Source organism: Monodon monoceros, unplaced genomic scaffold (assembly GCF_005190385.1).
Source record: "Monodon monoceros isolate NGI ecotype Baffin Bay Population unplaced genomic scaffold, NGI_Narwhal_1 Super_Scaffold_15, whole genome shotgun sequence".
NCBI classification, from domain to species: Eukaryota; Metazoa; Chordata; class Mammalia; order Artiodactyla; family Monodontidae; genus Monodon; species Monodon monoceros.
In genome coordinates, this window is record NW_021703771.1 from 40,035,130 (window position 1) to 40,049,350 (window position 14,221).

At 35.9% G+C, this 14,221-nt stretch overlaps 1 protein-coding gene across 3 annotated transcripts in view; it reads left to right on the forward strand.

The window, feature by feature from the left end:
• CDC40 (cell division cycle 40) overlaps positions 1-14,221 on the forward strand; it is a 54,716-nt gene that overhangs the window by 13,626 nt on the left and 26,869 nt on the right. For 2 of the 3 annotated variants that reach the window (XM_029223702.1, XM_029223704.1), the window contains 2 exons: positions 4,515-4,601; positions 10,577-10,706. In XM_029223702.1, the coding sequence (XP_029079535.1) occupies positions 4,515-4,601; positions 10,577-10,706 (217 nt within the window). Of the gene's footprint in view, positions 1-2,120; positions 2,439-4,514; positions 4,602-10,576; positions 10,707-14,221 lie in introns of those variants that run through there. The other variant, XM_029223703.1, reaches the window with a different exon arrangement.

Below are 14,221 nucleotides of genomic sequence, written 5' to 3' on the forward strand. Positions count from 1 at the left end.
GAGAAGGAAGTCTATTCTGTTTTTTTAGGATGGAATGTCTTATAAACATCAATTAAGTCCATCCGGTCTAGTCTGTCACTTAAAGCTTGTGTTTCCTTATTTATTTTCATTTTGGTGATCTGTCCATTGGTGAAAGTGGGGTTTAAAGTCCCCTACTATGATTGTGTTACTGTCAGTTTCCCTTTTTATGGCTCTTAACATTTGCTTTATGTATTGAGATGCTCCTGTGTTGGGTGCATAAATGTTTACAATTGTTATATCTTCTTGGATTGATCCCTTGATCATTATGTAGTGTCCTTCTTTGTCTCTTGTAATAGTCTTTATTTTAAAGTCTGTTTTGTCTGATATGATTATTGCTTCTCCAGCTTTCTTTTGATTTCCATTTGCATGGAATATCTTTTTCCATCCCCTTACTTTCAGTCTGTATGTGTCCCTAGGTCTGAAGTGGGTTTCTTGTAGACAGCATACATACGGGTCTTGTTTTTGTATCCATTCAGCCAGTCTGTGTCTTTTGGTTGGAGCATTTAATCCACTTACATTTAAGGTAATTATCAATATGTATGTTCCTATGACCATTTTCTTAATTGTTTGGGGTTTGTTTTTGTAGGTCTTTTCCTTCTCTTGTGTTTCCTGCCTAGAGAAGTTCCTTTTGCATTTGTTGTAAAGCTGGTTTGTTGGTGCTAATTTCTCTTAACTTTTGCTTGTCTGTAAAGGTTTTAATTTCTTTGTGAAATTTGACTGAGATCCTTCCTGGGTAGAGTAATCTTCGTTGTAGGTTTTTCCCCTTCATCACTTTAAATATGTCCTGCCACTCCCTTCTGTCTTGCAGTTTCTGCTGAAAGATCAGCTGTTAACCTTATGGGGATTCCCTTTTATGTTATTTCTTGCTTTTCTCTTGCTGCTTTTAGTATTTTTTCTTTGTATTTAATTTTTGATAGTTTGATTAGTATGTGTCTTGGCGTGTTTCTCCTTGGATTTATCCTGTATGGGACTCTCTGCACTTCCTGGACTTGATTATTTCCTTTCCCATGTTAGGGAAGTTTTCAACTATAATCTCTGCAAATATATTCTCAGACCCTTTCTTTTTCTCTTCTTCTTCTGGGACCCCTATAATTCGAATCTTGATTCATTTAATGTTGTCCCAGAGGTCTCTTAGGCTGTCCTCAATTCTTTTCGTTCTTTTTTCTTTATTCTGCTCTGCGGCAGTTATTTCCACTCTTTTATCTTCCAGGTCACTTATCCGTTCTTCTACCTCAGTTATTCTGCTATTGATTCCTTCTAGAGAATTTTAAATTTCATTTATTGTGTTACTCATCATTGTTTGTTTGCTTTTTGGTCCTTCTAGGTCCTTGTTAAATGTTTCTTGTGTTTTTTCCATTCTATTTCCAAGATTTTGGATCGTCTTTACTATCATTACTCTGCATTCTTTTTCAGATAGACTGCCTATTTCCTCTTCATTTGTTTGGTCTGGTGGGTGTTTACCTTGCAGCTTCATCTGCTGCGTATTTCTCTGTCTTCTCATTTTGTTTAACTTACTGTGTTTGGGGTCTCCTTTTCACAGGCTGCAGGTTTGTAGTTCCCACTGTTTTTGGTGTCTGCCCACTGTGGGTGCGGTTGGTTCAGTGGCTTGTGTAAGCTTCCTGGTAGAGGGGACTCGTGCCTGTGTTCTGGTGGGTGGGGCTGGATCTTGTCCTTCTGGTCAGCAGGGCCATGTCCAGTGGTGCATTTTGGGGTGTTTGTGAACTTAGTATGACTTTAGGCAGCCTCTCTGCCAATGGGTGGGGTTGTGTTCCTGTCTTGCTAGTTCTTTGGCATAGGGTATCTAGCACTGGAGCTTGCAGGCCGTTGGGTAGAGCTGGGTCTTAATGTTGAGATGGAGATCTCTGGGAGAGCTCTCATCGATTGATATTACATGGGGCTGGGAGGTCTCTGGTGGTCCAATGTCCTGGACTTGACTCTCCCACCTCAGAGGCTCAGGCCTGACACCCAGCCGGAGCACCAAGACCCTGCCAGCCACATGGCTCAGAAGGAAGAAAAATAGGGAAAAAAGAAGAACAACTAACAGATAGAACCCCAAACCAAATGGTAAAAGCAAAAATAAACACACAAAAATCACAGAAATAAACATACACACACACACTCATAACAAGAAAACAAACAAATAAACAAAAAAAATAACGAACAGTCAGAACCCTAGGACAAATGGTAAAAGCAAACCTAAACAAACAATATCACACGAAGAAACATACACATACACACTATAGACCAGGGCTTCAGAATATCTGGTCCTTTTTCAAACTTCTCTCTGTTCCTCTGTGAAAGGACTTCATGGTCAATTTGCTTAGACTTTGGTTCTCAGCCTGCAACTTTGGAATCACGTGGGAAGCTTGAACCAATGCCGGGCCTCACTCAGGAGGAATTAAATGAGAAAATATGAGGTGAGGCCTGGCATGAAACTTCTTTAAAGCTTCCTGCTGGACTCCACCAGTCTATGGAGGCCAGCTTATACTTTAATAGAGGGAGGTAGACAATTAATACATGTCAGGTGATGATAAATATAATAGAGAACAATAAAGCAAGGTAAGGGGAAAGTAGGAAAACTGTGCAGAGACCTGAAAGGAGAGAGAACAGTCATGTGGGAATCCAGAGAAAGAACATTCCAAGAAGAGGAAACAGTAAGTGTGGAGACCCCAAAGCAGGACTGTCTTTTGGTGAATTCCTAGAATAACAAATGAGCCAGTGAGGCTGGAGTAAAGTGAGCACAGGCACAGGGCTAGGTGAAGACAGAAGTTAGTAGGGGCAAGGGACAGATTTGGAGGGTAAATTCTCTCAATCAGTTAGATTCAGACTTCTTCAGTTTATAATAGTGATTTTGTAACTTAAGTTTTCCTGAAATATAACCCATAGATGATATATAACTTCCTTAAGAATTTCAAAATATAACTTGAATACCCTAATTAAATTAAATTTTGTAAAGCAACTTTATATCATGTTTGATATGTAAATTAAACATGTACTAATAACATGTTTTTACTAGTAAATGCTCAGGCAGAACAATACAGGAAGACAAAAATGCCCTATAAAACTACCCTTGGGAGCCATACTTTCTGAAAACAACTTGTTAATGAGCCCTGTAGTTCTTTGTTAGGCTCCTACCCTAAATGGGGAAGCTACCAGAGGGTTTAGAGTGAACGAGTAACATAATTGGACTAATATTTTAAAAGAATCACACTGGCCTCTGTGTGGAGTGAGGCTGTGGGTAGACAAGGGCAGAAGCAGGGAGACCAGTTAGGAGGCTATTACAGTAACAGGTGCAAAATGATAAACTGGACTGAGGTGATAGTGAAAGAGGACTTGAGAAGTGGTTGAACTCTGGGTGTTCATAGAAGGCAGAGGATTTGCTGATGGGTTGGATATACAACGTGAAAGAAAGAGGAGTCAAGGATAACTGTGGCAGTTTTCGCCTGAACACATGTAAGGGTGGGATAGTGCTTAATTTAGAGGAGGGTAGAAGGAGTCACTGGGGAAGGGGAGAACAGAAGTTCCCTTTTTGGATATATTAAGTTTGAGATGTCTATTAGACATCCTGGGAGAAAACATGTTGAGTTGAAGCTCAGATATATAAATCCCTAGAGTTCAAGGGAGAGATCCAGGCCAGAAAATTGTTATATTGTATGTATTGCATGTATTGTTTATGTGGTGGGGCTACACAAAAGATAGACTACCAGTGATTCTCTAGTGGAGATGCGATTTTTATGTTCATTAAGTTAGGGGATGAATTTAATAGTCAATGTAGATTGTTAGACTTTAGATTTAGAAGATTTGGGTCCTGCCACCTCCTTTTGTTTCTCCTACAGTCCCTAAGCAGGTCCATCTGGGTACATATCTAATAAGGTCTGCTGAATAAAGGAGTGCTTCTCCTGAATTTGGAACCAGATCAGGTCTTTTGAGTTCATAAAAAAGAGCTGGACTCTCTTACTTTAAGGCTTTGAGTAGTATTAACTTACCTAGAAATTTTAATTTGTTCAGATGGAATAAAGTCAATGTTTTTTGGGTTTTTTTTTTTTTGCGGTACACGGGCCTCTCACTGCTGTGGCCTCTCCCGCTGCGGAGCACAGGCTCCGGACGCGCAGGCTCAGCGGCCATGGCTCACGGGCCCAGCCGCTCCGCGGCATGTGGGATCCTCCCGCACTGGGGCACGAACCCGTGTCCCCTGCATCGGCAGGTGGACTCTCAACCACTGCGCCGCCAGGGAAGCCCAAAGTCAATGTTTTTGAAGGAAAGAATTTTTGTTATGCATTCTAACCTCTATAACTGTTTATATTACTTTTATTAGTCTTTGATTATTAGACCTATATATAATTCTATACATTAATATGTAGAATTATATATTAATCACATAGCACTAGTGTAATCTTCATAAAAGTGATGTTAAAATGGCTAGTGTGACCTTAATGTAGTTTCTGAAATACAGTAAATACTTGTCGTATCTTTCATGTTTGGTTTTCTTGTAGGAAGATTTGGAGACTGGAGTTCACCTTGACCCTGCTGTCAAAGAGGTTCAGTTTAATCCTACCTATGAGACCATGTTTGCTCCAGAGGTAAGAAAACGTATTATAGTTAAGAGTGTCTTTTGCTTTATAGTATTTAAATTATACATACGTAGATAGACAGTTGGTGAATTTTTCAGTGTTTTCTGATGAAAGTATACTATTTAAACTGTTAGAAAATATATCCTGTTATATGTTAGTTATATCTCAATTAAAAAAAGAAAGGAAAAGATATCCTTCTATTCTCCAAAAGTTGAATAGTATGCTTTTGTAAGAATAATATCTAATTCTTAGATGCAAACTTAGTTAACATCTTCCTCTCAATTTTGATAAGGGAGTATTACAAGTTAACCATGAGGGAAAAAATTTTGGTTGATTAGCATCATTAATGCATAGTATATTATGAAACATCTAGTGACAAATGCTGCTGTGTTAAACATTAAAAAGAGGTACCATACTGACGTGGTCACTGCTCAAAAATAGTCACACGGTTTATTGCTTGCTCTGAGTCAGACATCTTATGGATTCTTTTTTCTGATGATGATAAATGGTGATGGAAGCATTTTAAAAAGCTGAAGAAGAAGAAGAAAAAAAGCAGAAACAGTGAAAATTGTCCATTTAGGAAAGTCTTTGTAGAAAAGATTAGATTTCTAGGTATTTAGCCTTTAAAAAGGAGAAAAGAATGCTTGACTGACAAGATACAGATATCAGAAAAAGATCATTATAAGAAATAATAACATGGTTTCAGTAGCAGGATCTTTAAGAGCACTTTAAAGATAGAGATGAGGAGCTATATCTTATTGCACCCTGGTGGAGAAAGAAGTACTTTTTAATATTTTTCATTTTTTAGCATATAGTCATTCTTTTTTTTTTTTTTTGATAAAGCTGTTTCATGTAATTTTTGCCTGCTTAGGTTTCCATAGTCACTTAAAATATGGCAATGGAAATGTATAGCGCAGCCAAGGATGTCAGTGCTAGTGCTCTAGCTGTTCTCCTAAGTGTACAATAAGCAAAAAACTCATTCTCATGCTCTGAGACTGGTACATTTTTTATTTTATTCCATTATTTCCTAAATCCTTATAACCTGTTGAATTATAGGCTGTTTTATATCCCTTGGAACCATTTTAGCGCTGGCACGCTGCATGATTATTTTTTTAATGTAAAGTACTTCAATTTAAGCCACTAACTTTAGAAAATAAGAAAATTTGGAAGTGGCATGGTGTATGACATTCCTGTGTCAGTGTATTTTCTATGAAGCCTGTTTTTCTTGAATTTTTAGATCCTATGCATAACTAATATATTGCTGTATGATTAGTTTTCAAAACTTTCAAGAAAAATTCAAAAGGTCAAAAAATTTTTGGTGCTATTGACGAGGCAGTACGTTTATCATTCTCTTTTGGGGATTATCAGTCTAATTTTCTGTTCTTTTTTTTCCCGTGTTAGGGAAGCTCACATTAAATATATCAACTAGTTTATGTCAGGAACATTTCAGTGCTTATTGTCAACAATTTAAGGAAAGAGTGATGGGACTGAAAAGTGAAGAAAAATTACAATTTTTCTAAGGAATTGTCTGTGACATAATAAATTATCAACTTTGAACTTTATGACTAGGGTCTGTATAACTTGGCAAAGTCTGGAAGGGTATTACCTGGAACTTTGCTGGATGAAATTCAAGTTCTCATATTTTGAGAATCCATCACTAGAGACAAGATTTAATCCTTCTTCTCAATCTAGTGTTTACCAGAGAGGACATGCTAAGTGCTTTTTTAAAAAAAAAGATGGAGACCACACTATTTCCTATAGTGCCTCTAAAGCACCAGTGAAGTTTAAGGAGAGATTGCATCTTGTTATAAAGATAAAAGTTCCATGAAAGTATTTGTAACTGGCAAATGTTTTTTGAAATAAGTGATACAATCCAGGTTAAGAACATGAGATGTGGGGCTAAACAGACCACTTAATAGCTCTTATGTGACCTTAGATTATCTTAGTTTTTTCACAGGTAAAATGAAGATGATTTCTACTTTACCAAATTATAAGGATAAATGAGATAATACGTGATGTGCTTAGGAAACTGGCACAGAATAAGCATTTAATAAATTATAGCCTTTATTGTTATTTATGTTAATATTATTGGCATTGATGGCTAGATAGGCCTTTGTGAGGAAAGATTCCAGACAGAGGGGAACAGCATGAGCCAAATCATAAAATCTAAAGAACAGTAGTGTTTTAGTCATTATCAGTAGGGGAGAACGGGATAAGGCTAGAGTAGTACTTTGTACAATCAGTATTGCACAGGCTTTAGGTGCCAAGGTAAAGAGTTTGGTCTTGATTTAATAGATGAATTTTTAGGAAGATTAATTTTAAAGGTTTGCATGATGGAAAAGAACAGGGATGGAGACTAATAAAATAAAACTACCATTTAGTACACTTTGCCAGGTACCACACTGAGGGATTTGTATACCTTATCTCCTTTAGCCCTCACTACAACCCTATGAAGTACTTTTATCCCTATTTTATAGTGAGGAATTCAACTGTCAGATTATACTGCCAGCAAGTGCCATATTTGAGGCTTTGAGTCCAGATCATACTTAACAATCACACCATAACTATAAGACCATTTAGAAGGTGCAGTTTTGACTTTATTAGTTCAGTAAACTAACAAATTGGCTATTTTATTTTATAAATTACTGTTTCCCTCCCAACCAAGGACTTTTCCTGGTTGATCTACCTAGTTATCCAGATAAGCTTTCTCAAATTACAGAAGGAACTTGAAGACATAATAGCCATTGTTTTAGTCTAGTGATTTTCTTCATTTCACTCAGTCCTGTTGGATCCGCTTAGAGAAAAGTCTATTTGTTAGCTTCTCTAGACTCATATAAAGCCCATAAGCCTCAGAGAGAATTTCAGACTCCTTAAAATAATATTACTTTAGGAATAGAAAAACTATAAAAGTTTAGAGGGGAAAAATGCCAGTTACTGTTTAAAATCTGGCCAAAAGGGCTGCTATAAATATTAATGTTAGAATGGACTTTAGAAGTCATATAGATCAGCTCTTTTATTTTATAGATGAGGGAACTGAGGCGCAAGGTCATAGAACCACTAATAAAATATACTATCGTAATAATTAAACTGTGCTTATGTCTTACAAGATTGAGGTATTCTGCCAATAAAATTGAATTGTGGTGATCTTTTCCAAAATTATAGAAAATAACAATTAATATGCTCTTCTCACCTTAAACTTTTGTTTATAAATGTTTTATACATTGATTACTTCAATGAATATTAATGGAAAACTTAATACAGCAACTTGAGTATATGATTATTTGTTCAGTAACCTGGATTTTTTTTCCTATATGTGAATTTATGGTTATGATTTCATATAGTCAATTTTTACTTATATGAATTTTCTTAATTCCTGTGATGTTATACTGCTAAGGCATCAACCCTCAAGTACTCTGCCTGCTGAAGACTTGAGAACCACTGCCTTATAATACATGGATCTCTTAGATTTATCAACTAATGTCTTAAATTAAAAACTCTTTTCTCCCAAGTTTATAAATAAATCACTACTTCACTGAGATGAAAGAGGTAAGGTTACTTACCTCAGAAACATTTTCTTTTTTGGTGCAATGTCTGAATTAATACTTAAATATGTATATTTTATATAGGAGATTTACAATTGTAATTGACTGTGATATACTTCAATATTATATTAGCTAAAAACTATTAAATACTCATACCTAATTAACTTGAATATGTATTTTAAAAAATCACTTGTATACAAACTTAGGCTTAGACTTAACTACCAAAAGTCTAAAAGAAGCATTTAGAAATCAGTTTTGTGTATTTTTAAATATGCATCGTTTTGTTTTTTTAATGGTTAACCCAGAATTAAGAGTTGCATATTCACACAGACCAGGAACAGCTGAGAGAGTAATTGGTAACAGCTGAGTCCTGCTGAATAACATTCTCTGCCTTCCTCTGTTGACATGTAATGTCTTTGAGGTCAGCTCCAATAGCTGCCAGTAACCAGAAAGTTAAGGTGAGCCAGAAGTAGATGAGCCTACCCCAGGCAGCTTCCTATATCAGTGGAAGATTTTTTTCTTGTCTCAGCTTAAATATGTATAAAATATAAGCACGTTTAAATTTTTAGACAGTGTTAGGAAGAGTACCACAAGATATACTTTGCTGTAACATATGGATCTATATTCTTATAGAAACCGAAGTTCTTAACGCTGAGAATTTTTCTTTAAAAGATGGAGGCAGTTTGATATGTATGACCTGTAGAAGAATTATTCCCTTTTTGTAAAATTTTAATAAAATTAGAATATGGAAATTGTACTTTCCTTTTTTAAATTGGAAATTATAAGCATAACGATTGGTAATTTATTATATGTGATAGGAGTAACAATATAGGCAATGGGGATTTTTATCATTTTGGAATTTTTTACTCCCAGAAATATCACATGCTGCTTTGCAGATGTTAACTGACTATAGCAATTAGATCATCTAGTCAACTTAAGTCATTTTATTATCTTTAATTTTATGGATGTTTTTGTTTTTGTAATAAATTTCATGACTGAATGAAGTTAACTGTAACTTCCAGCATTCAGCAATCTAGATTTTTTTCCCTACATTTCCACCCGTCAGCTCAGGAAGAACTAATACAGGCTATAAAGTCTTGCCCTGTCCTTTATTATAATTTAGAATAAATAGTAATAAAAGCTTTATATATGAATTAGATATCTTAAGATTGAATCATTTTAAACCTAGAAATGGAAGCTGTCAATAGAAAGGAATATTATAGTAATTTATTTTCTTCTAAAGCAGAAAAAATTATAAGGCAAATTAACGTTTAAATTCAGATTTTTATGCATAGCATAATGTTGATATGTAGAGAAGACAACATTCTGGTTAAGGAAAGGTCAATAATTTATATTTATGGCTCTGGAAGTGTATCATGGAAAAGGTGGTTTCAAATGGTAGTGACCTAAGATGTTCTAATGTCAAAATATTTATTATGACAGAATTCAAATAAAAATATCCTGTCTACTTCCACTGTTTCCAAAGTGGGAAGTTCATTTTATTCTTTATTTTTAAAACTGGAAAGAAAAGAGTTGGATCTTCCCAATACCTTTTCTAATAGCATTAGTGACTTTAGGCAGGCAAGGTATGTCATCTTGACCTTTTTCTCCATTTCTAACATGAGAAAGAGAATACCTCTTTAACTTTCCAGAATTTTTGTACAGATCAAATTAAATAACATTTGGAAAGCCATTCTGGAAACTCAAAACATTGTAAACATATAGATAATAATGGCACTATTTTGTGTAAGATTTTCATAGTGTGACTTTTCAGGGTGGAGAAGTTTTATTTACATTTGTAATGTCTTTTCCTAGGGACTTTTTCAAGCACTTTACTTTTATTGTCTATTTCCTATCTTCTGCCCCCAGTGAGACTTATTAATCTTTCCTTCATTAGTGCTTTCTATATGCCAGGCACTATGAAAAGTATTGACGGTTCTAAGTCTCCACCTTTGAGGAACTCATAATCTAGTAGCAGAGAAACATGTGCTTTTTAAATTACATCATGGTACCATTCCAAAAATCCCCCAAATCATCGTTTAGACAAAACTATAGTGTGTCTCAATTATCTAGAGCAACACTGTCAAACAGAACTTCCTGCAGTAATGAAAATGTAGTAGCCAGTAATTGTATGTGGCTGTTGAGCTCTTGAAATGTGGCTGGTATGGCTGAGGAACTGAATATTTTAATTAATTTAAATTTCAATAGCCACACATAGGCTTGGGTGAGCTGGTTCCTCTCCAGTCCTGGTGGCTGCCAAACAGTGCTAACCAGCCATTGTCCAGGTGTACTAAACCATGGGAGGTAAGCATGTTCCCACACAGGTTAATGGACCCCTGATGATTTAGAGTTAAAAATACATTGTACAATAATTCTACTCATTCTAGCTTTATACACTGAGAATTTGGGTTTTTTTTTTTTTTTTTTTTTATAACATTGTAGTTTGGACCAGAAAATCCCTTCAGAACACAGCAAATGGCTGCCCCTAGAAATATGCTTTCTGGATATGCTGAACCAGCCCATATCAATGATTTTATGTTTGAACAGCAAAGAAGAACTTTTGCCACATACGGTAAGATGATACGCGAGTTTCAGGTTAAACCTTATTAGAAGTGGGGTGTGTGTGTGTGTGTGTGTGTGTGTGTGCGCACGCGTGTGCGCACAATAATCGATTTTATCTTCTGGCTTTTTAAATTTATTAACCTGGATTCCTTAAAAGGGTAGTATGTTTTCTTATACACATCTATAAATATTTATACAAATAGGAAGGTGCACTAATATTTTTAGCTGTCATTCTAAATCTGTTCTGATTTCTGAGTACTAGAAATATTCTGTGGTCTTAAAAACAGAACATTCTCTGTTGTACTTTTTTTTTTTTTTTTTTGCGGTATGCGGGCCTCTCACTGTTGTGGCCTCTCCCGTTGCGGAACACAGGCTCCGGACGCGCAGGCTCAGCGGCCATGGCTCACGGGCCCAGCCGCTCCGCGGCATGTGAGATCTTCCCGGACCGGGGCACGAACCCGTGTCCCCTGCATCGGCAGGTGGACTCTCAACCACTGCACCACCAGGGAAGCCCTCTCTGTTGTACTTTTTAGTGAACACTTGTTATTGAATGACTGTTGCATGTAGACTGCTGTTGAAATTGGTAAATAACCGGATAGTGTTAAGAGGTATATTTTTATCTTCTTATGTACTAGTTGACTTTACTCTCTTTCTCAGATTTTATCTCTGAAAAGTTTTCTGTTGATTACTGAGGGATATCAGGAAATGGAATGGCCACACATTCACTGCGTAAAATAATTATATCCTATCAGTGGTGGGATTTGAGAAAGTTAATGTGCATACAAGGCTGGGGATCCCCTATACAAGAAGATGGTCTTTATAAAAATGTCCTTGCTGATGGTTCCACAGATCTTAGGTCTGGTCACTTATATCAGCTTTGTCCATATTTGGTACTGCCTTTTCTTTCTCTTCCCATAATCTACATCAGTAGGTTGACAGACACACTGATCACCTTCTGCTTTGAAGAGCTTTTTGGTAGGGTGGGTGAGCAAAGTAACTGAGAATGTTTTTATGCCTGTTGTAGTTGTGATCTTTATGAATTAATTACTTATGCTGATGTTCTCTTCCCCAAAGAGTAACTGAAAAAGAAAACTTCGAACTTCTTTAACAAGAGATTTAATAATCACATTTTTAGACATCAGCAACATTGTCTCTCTTATTTTCATTTAGTTTTCTTTGCAGTTAAAATTCTAATACCTCCTCCTTTTATTTCTTATAGGATTTTTTTAAAGTTCTAAACAGATTTTTCTGTCCTATGATTAACTTCCATTATTATAAGATAGCACCCAAAATAAAGTTGAGAAAGCAGTATCATGTGAAATGTTACGTATTCGGTGATGCTTTTTAATAGCAATTGTTTTCACTAAAAAATAACATAAACAAATTTTAAACATTTAGGAAAGAGAAGAAAAAGGTTACCTATAATCCCACTATACTAAAATATCTACTTTTAGTAGATATTTTATTCCTCCAAGTCTTTTTTATTATACATATGTATTACAGAGCTATAATCCTTCTAAACTGAAAATTTTGCAACTTTTTAATTCAATATTCTATCATAAGCATTTTTCAATGTTACTTTATAATCTCAAAGCTTATTATTTTTAAGCGCTATGTAATATCCACTGATGGGTTTATATTACAATTTACATAATTATTCTAATGTTAGAAAATTACTTTTTTCTAGATTTTAGTGAGCCATGCAAACTGATTCATCGTGAATTAGTTTAGAGGTTTAGTACAGATAGTCTTATTTATTTATCCACAATATGTTCTTGGAAACTGGTTGTAAAATGATTGACATATATTAAATTATATTTCACTGTGGCTAGGTTATAATTGACTTAACAGGTGCCAAAAGTCATAGCAAAGACTTTATACCTCCGAAATCTCCTAAAAGAGTTCAGTGACACTTCCAGTCCAATAAAATGGTTATAAATGCATTGTACCCATTGATTGTATAAGGGATCCCATGTAAATCTGAAGTATATGTGCATTACATAAAAATCAATTCTGTTGCATCATGAATTTATTATATCCTAGCCTATAATAAAATGGACTTTTAAAGACTCTGCAGGGTTATTTTTAGACTTTAGAAGGAAGGGCCTTAAGCAATATTTTAGGTAGCTTAAATCTTTAAAACAAAATAAAACAGGTGAAAAAAATTCAAATTAAGTTCATACAGATACCTACTTCTCTTGAACTATCCTATCGCATTGAAAGCTATTCAGTTGGCTTTAGACCCAGGTTCAGAAACAGCTTACTTGGAAAAATAATAGCTGGTATTTTTTGCCTCTTCCATTAAGAGGGGGTGGACTAGAACAGAGATTTGAACTATTTAGTGAGTCAAAGACATAAAAAAGGAATGTGGGGTATATACTATGTTAGGTGGCCTGGAATAAAAGGAGTAGCCACTTGCAAATTAAGTAATGTATTTCTGTCTCCCTTATGAGAATGTTAGAACTGAGAACCATTTATCTGAACTTAAATTAACAAACAAGTTAACCAACCTCAAGTTTAGCAGTCTTTTTCTTTACCCCCAAGTACTGAGCAAGTATAGCTTCTGTTAATTTAAAAGTCTTATTTTCTCATAGAAAGTTCTTGTCTAGCTTCTGATAGTAATTCCTATCTGAGTTTTTCCTCTCACTCTTACACATGGAATGTAACGCTATGAGACCTTTCTGTTACCTTCTGATTTGCAAAGTACTAGGGAGCAAACCTTCCTTATATCTTGTATAAGACACAAGACATGTCTCTCTTACCTACGAGACATGAAGGAGATGGCACAGGAATTCAGCTTTTTAAAAATTAATTTATTTATTATTTTTGGCTGCATTGGGTCTTCGTTGCTGTGCACGGGCTTTCTCTAGTTGCAGCGAGCCGGGGCTTCTCATTGCGGTGGCTTCTCTTGTTGCGGAGCGTGGGCTCTAGGCACGCGGGCTTCAGTAGTTGTGGCACATGGGCTCAGTAGTTGCAGCTCACAGGCTCTAGAGCGCAGGCTCAGTAGTTGTAGCGCACGGGCTTAGTTGCTCCGCGGCATGTGCGATCTTTCTGGACCAGGGATCAAACCCGTGTTCCCTGCATTGGCAGGCGGGTTCTTAACCACTGTACCACCTGGGAAGTCCAGGAATTCATCTTTACCTAAGTCTCATATTTATCACTCTATAACTCTGCTGGGATATAGAACACTGATCCTACTTTTCTAACCATTTTTAAATGGTTATAGCAGTGTTATAATCTAAGTGTATTATTTTACTTAGTTTATCACAGCCACCTCTATTCCTTAATCTGTGAAGACAGTCTCCTTTACTGTATCATCCCATTTACTTATGCTACAGTTTTGCTTTTAGCTCCCATTTATCATGTTTGTCCTGAGTTCTTAGTCTCTCAATGGTTTGTATGAATTCTTTTGTCCTGTTCTCCTCCCTTTTTGTCTTGGGTTTCTGGCCTGTGCCCTTACTGGTCTTCCTTGGGGATTCTCAGTGAGGTTTCTCCCCTTTGTCCTCCTTTCACTCATGATTTTCT